The sequence below is a fragment of the Euphorbia lathyris genome, chromosome 1, assembly GCF_963576675.1.
Source record: "Euphorbia lathyris chromosome 1, ddEupLath1.1, whole genome shotgun sequence".
NCBI lineage: Eukaryota > Viridiplantae > Streptophyta > Magnoliopsida > Malpighiales > Euphorbiaceae > Euphorbia > Euphorbia lathyris.
The window spans coordinates 55,965,912-55,971,860 of NC_088910.1; the positions used below are offsets into that span (position 1 = coordinate 55,965,912).

A 5,949-nucleotide genomic window follows, 5' to 3' on the forward strand; every position below is an offset into this window, starting at 1 on the left:
AATCATTTTACTTGTGATTGTTTCTTTCATCTGTTATACATTTCATTATCAGATGGAGTATCTGTGGTAGTTTGAGAAAATAAACAATGCTAGGTTTCTTTTTTTCCCTTATCAGAAAGATAATCAAAAAGCAAAACAAAAGCCCTAAACATAAATACATATTTGGTGTTTTTTTTTTTTTTTTTAACATTTTGGCAGAATTAGATTGATTGTTCAAGTATTCTTTGACCATTGCACATTATGAAGTTGTCAAAGATGTTAAATATAAAAGCTATAGGTCTAAATTGCATGTATCATGGCTTTTACTTTCTTCAATTTCATGCACACCAGCTCACACAAACATCTATCTACATATATATATATTGAAAAAACAAAAATCATACCTTGCATAACAAGAAACTCTTCCTTGAGTTAAGCCCTGAAAATCTCTCCCTTGAAGTTGAAGCTTCCTTCTCCAACCATGGAGGCACATGAAATCAAGCAACTCCATTCTCATTCATCCTTTGAAAACCTTCTAACTCTATCTCCTACCAATCACATTTTATCTCAAAATCCAGACAACACCTCCACTTTCTTCAATACATCCTTCTCACCTATTCATTTCCCATGTCATATTTTCTCCCCAAACACTAACTCTACTTCTACTGAGTCTATTCTAAATGAAGCCATCGAAAGTCAAGCAGGGACTTCCAGTGAAAGAAGACTCAAGAGGATGAAATCCAACAGAGAATCTGCCCGACGCTCACGTATGCGCAAGAAGAGGCAAATTGAAGAGCTTCAGTGTCAGGTTAACCATCTCCAGACCATGAATCATCAGCTTTCTGACAAGGTTATTCACTTATTAGAAACTAACCATCAAATCCTCCAAGAGAATTCTCAGCTCAAGGAAAGAGTCTCTGCTCTTCAAGTTCTTCTGTCTGACCTGTTTCCATCTATGAAAGTGGAAGATAAAATTTGGGCCACTAACCGTCTTCAAGGTGAGATTGACTTATATACAAGTACAGGCTGAAATAAGAAGCTGAAATTCATGGAACTTTGCTCAATTTAAGTTTCCATGTCATAGTGGATATAGAACATTTTGTCCATGACTTCATACTATCAAATATTACATATACATACATATATATATAACCAATCAGTGCCTTATTTACTCTCTCACCAAGGATAATATATCTTAACTAGTAATGCTTATATGTAGCTATTAGTGCATTCTGTTCATAACTACTTATCCTTATAACTATTTTTAGCTATAGCTCTATGTATTTATCCCTTGGAGCTGCATGTTCCAGTATTCATCAACACAAACTCATGCTTGATAATCAAAAGAACATAGTAGTGCATTTTCAAATATTTCTACCATCCATGTACTTCGCAGTCGTATATGAATACATGATACTTTCTTCAGTTACTAGAGAAAGCTACTCTTATATCTTTGCGGACAAGAGAACAAATTCATGACAGGAATCTGATTTTTGATAATTAGGAAACAGGGATTCTGTTCGACTAATTAGTAAACCAGAATCATATATACCAACCTCATTAGAGTGGTGCAAGAAATAAAATATCCACATTTTATGCATTTCTCACCTCATGAAGATAATAAACTCAGAATCCAAGTCTATTGATGACCAATGCATAAGGGATAATAGTATAGCAACAACTTAACAAATAAAAAGAATTGATTCTGTAAAGAAGATGATAAATCGGTAATCTAGCAACTACTTCTAATGAAGTAATCTCTCCTTTCTAGAATAATTCTCTTATATTTTGATGCCATGTGAGACTAGGACTATCATCTAAGATAGGCTCAAATACCAAGTTTGCTGTAACCAGTGCATTGATATTTTAGTTTTTTAGCACTTGAGGGGAAATAAATAAAAAATTGATTTGTTATTCCTATATCCTTGTCCACATTAACTATGTTTAGTCATATACAATACAACAATTGAGAGAAAGGAAAAAACTCAGCCATTTTTCAGTAGGTGCTTGTCATTTGAAATGCTAGTCAAGTTTCAGATGTTGAACCAACAACACTCTGTTCTTCAAAACACTTTACTGGATCGGCAAATGTTCGAGTGGAAGGCCACCTACATACAGATAGCGAAGAAAACTTAGCTTATGTTACAAAAAATAAATACCTAAAGGTAGAATCAATATTTTATGAGCTTTTGTCTACTTGAAATATGTTCCTACCTGCTTGACATTATAGTTTCCCCATCTATTGTCATTTTGTCATCAAATATGTTGCCTGAATGGGTAAAAAAGTACAAGATGTCATAATTACAATCATGATATGGTCAACCATCATTCAGATAAAGTACAATTGAGACAAACAAAAAAAAGTATAATAGTATTTCGTTCAAAGAAAATAATTAGCCTCATTGTTAACTTTGCAAGATATGGAAAATATATACAAATCAAATTCAAGTACGCCCCCATATATAGATCTGAGCATGAACATGGTAAACCAAAATGAGAAAAAGTATCACAATCATCAAAAGAATATGAACAACTCAGTAGTAATGCAAAATGAGTGAGCATTGAGCAAGTCCAAGGAAACAAACAGAGAGTCAACATAAAAGTATCATTATACTAGTGAGAATGTTAAACTACAGAGAGTGTGATACCTCCATAAAGATTCTTCTTCGAGAAGTATTTTCCCATCAACCGACGAGTGTACTCAGCTTCATATTTTTTGTACTTTTCCATGTTTTCCGTGCTGTCAAGAATTCTGACCATGTTGAAATAACTTTGGTCAAAACATTGCACAGAGAAATGCAGATAAGCAGAATATCCAATCGATCTATGGGGATATAGCAGAGAACAATACTGATCTGATATTATTTTGCATAACCATAGAAAGGAGGATGCTAACCGTTGCAAACAAAAAAAACACACGCAGCACAAATTCTTCAGAGTCAATGGAAACGGTTGCTTTAAGATAAAATTGCAAGAAACCTCAAGTTTTCAAGAAATTATTTAATCGCAAGTAAAATGAAGAACAAAAATTACATAATTTCAGTCGGAATAGGGGTTTTAATATTTAATGAATACACAAGAATCAGCATAAAGTAGGATTTCAATTTAGCAATTGTTACCCCTTTATACCCAACTGAAGCAATATAAAGAAATCAATTACATTAGACATGAGGGGAAGAAAGGGTAAATAGAAATTAATATCAAATATAAGTAGAATTCGACATGAAAATACCATAGTAATAGTCGGAATAACAAGAAAAGTAGTGAAATTAAGAAGTCACCGGAAATGGGATAAGTCGAGCTTTTCCACAGGCGCATCTGGTACACCATTCTTGGTAGCAGCATCGTCAACCTTTAGAAATATGAGAAATCCAGGAAAGGAATGAATAGACAATAAAAAATAAGGAAACAGGAAACAAAATGGAAAAGGGAAAAGAGAAAAGAGAAAGAAACCTCAGGAAGCATTGAAGGAGTGGAGTGAGTAGCAGAGTTGTCGGAATTAGAGGGAGAAGGAGAAGTTGGGGGTGAGGATGCCATTTTTAATTGGGTAATAATAGCAGTGTAAGTGTTTCTGCAGGACTCTGACTCTGACAACCCAAAACAGACAGCTCATATTCCACTCTCATTTTATCCAACCATTGAAAGGGCCCGGCCCGTATTGGGGTAAAATTGCACCATCGTTTGAACAAGTTTACCGTAAGTTTCATATCAGTAACAAATTTTATTTCGGTTCAATGGTGGTGGAGCCATAGACTCAAAATTTGGAAGGTAAATTATATACGTGGTGTACAATCTTTACTTTAAATCATATTTTAGTATACAATCAAAATTTTATTACACTAAACTGTACGAATTTCAAGTGACCTTCCATTAAAGTGTACAGCCGGTTTTTATGACCGGTCAACGTTGGTCAAAGTTGCCACATCATCATTTTTCATTATAGCATTAAAAAAAGTGGAACTCACCCTTTATAGAATTACTAAAATAGTCTTTATCTCTTGTAAATTTACTAAATTACCCTCATCTTCTTTCTTCAACCCCCTCTTTCTAAAATTTCTCTCTTCTATATACTCATCATTATCGTTAAAGCTAACATAATTACCATTCATAAAGAATTCATAAACAAGTCTCATTTTTTTTCTTATCGTAATTCACACCAAATTAAAACAAAAAAGCATCCAAAACTTGCACACAAAAACACACAATTACCATTAAACAAACACCACAAATAAAAATTCCACCTTTTTTTTAATTTAATGGGACAAAAATTAGATTTAAAAACATTAAAATTAAACAGAAAACCTTAATCCACCATGAAAACAAATCCTTTTACGCACCAACACCAGGTGCTGCATCTTTCACTTTATTCTGCAAATACCCACCGTAATCTCTCGCATAATCCTTCACATGGCTAGCCGTATCAAAGATTCACCCCTGAGCATAATCAAACCTCTCCGAACCAGACAGATTCATCCCTTTATAATACCTATAAATCCACGACGATCCTCCCACAATCACCGCCAAGAAATCTCTGAACGACAAGATCCCAGCGATGGAGAAAAAGAGAGTCGCGACAATTGGAAAGTCCACCTCATTACCTGATCCCAGATTTTCATTGTTCAACCATCATCAACCTTTTCTTATTATTATATATAAATTAAATTTACAATTTATTGAGTAAAAGTTCATTTTTGTTTATCATTTTTGTTAATGGGAGAGATAGGAGACTGGGAATTTGCTGTCTCCATGACTGCAAATGGTAGAGAGAGGAGTGGGAGAGAAATGGTAGAGAGGGGTTGAAGGAAGAAGATGGGGATAATTTAATAAATTTATAAAGGATAAGGCTATTTTAGTAAATCTATAAAGAATAGGTCCTACTTTTTTTAATGTTATAATGAAAAATGATGATGTGGCAACTTTGACCAGCGTTGACCGGTCATAAAAACCGGCTGTACACTTTAGTAGGAGGTCACCTGAAGTTCGTACGGTTTGATGTGACAAAATTTTGGTTGTACACCAAAATCTGATTTAGGATAAAGGTTGTACACCACATATGTAATTTACCCTAGAAATTATGTTTTTCAATAATGTCTAGCAATTTGATTCCTACAGATTTGTTTTTTTAATACGTTCATTACTAGCTCTAATCCTCTCAGAAAACCAGAAAAAAATACTCCTGATTCTTTTCTTTTACCTTTCTCTTCCACTAGGAGGATACCCTCGCGTCGCTTCGGGATGAAAATAATTAAAAATATTAGCATATATACATTACAGAGAAAATAAAATTGCAAGTTATTTAATTAGTAAAAAAGAAACTTGGAATTGTAATAGAAAAATAAATATTTTCAATATATAATATAATAAAAAAAATCAAACATCAGAAAATCATTATACATCAAACATCAAACTTGGGAATTATAGAAATGATCTATAATTCAGTAAATTATTTATTCTTAATAAATTGAAATAGCCTATGACATCTACTTCATTTTATCTATAAACCATAATGTTAAAAATCTTATACAATAATCAATAACATCAGAAAACATAAGCTTAGCATCATTCAAAAAATGAAATCACGTAATCTAAATGGAGTTAAAAAAAATCTCAGGGTAATTGGCACGGTTAATCTCTCACATTTGCAAAATAGGATTTGTGGCATCTTGGTCAATTTCTCAAGGCCCTCAATAATTTAACATAAAAGAATGACTAATAGAAACTCAAATCTTATGAAAGCTCTGTAAATTGAAAGCAAAAAGAGAACAAAGAGGCTGCTATGTTAAGAGAAATAAAACTACAAAGACAACATATAATAAAACATTCTTATAGTTTAGAAATATAATGTCATTCATCAAACTTAACAACAAAAATAAATAGAAATAAAATAGAAATACAGAAAATCTTGACACTTATAATTTTTATTTCCGTTCATATATTTCACCTTTGAACTTTCAAACTAAGACATTAGGC

At 32.8% G+C, this 5,949-nt stretch overlaps 2 protein-coding genes across 2 annotated transcripts; one reads left to right on the forward strand and one right to left on the reverse strand.

Annotated features, from left to right (window-relative positions):
- The first annotated feature begins 354 nt into the window (after positions 1 to 354).
- LOC136203972 (basic leucine zipper 43-like) lies at positions 355 to 1,356 on the forward strand. The gene has a single exon (XM_065995206.1). The coding sequence runs from the start codon at positions 461 to 463 to the stop codon at positions 1,007 to 1,009; it is 549 nt and encodes a 182-aa protein (XP_065851278.1). The 5' UTR covers positions 355 to 460; the 3' UTR covers positions 1,010 to 1,356.
- Positions 1,357 to 1,866: 510 nt separating this feature from the next.
- Positions 1,867 to 3,590, reverse strand: LOC136233859 (uncharacterized). The gene is made up of 5 exons (XM_066023582.1): positions 3,433 to 3,590; positions 3,261 to 3,331; positions 2,628 to 2,731; positions 2,194 to 2,248; positions 1,867 to 2,087 (listed from the first exon to the last, which is right to left on the reverse strand). The coding sequence occupies exons 1-5, from the start codon at positions 3,514 to 3,516 to the stop codon at positions 2,006 to 2,008; spliced, it is 396 nt and encodes a 131-aa protein (XP_065879654.1). The 5' UTR covers positions 3,517 to 3,590; the 3' UTR covers positions 1,867 to 2,005.
- Positions 3,591 to 5,949: the final 2,359 nt, after the last annotated feature.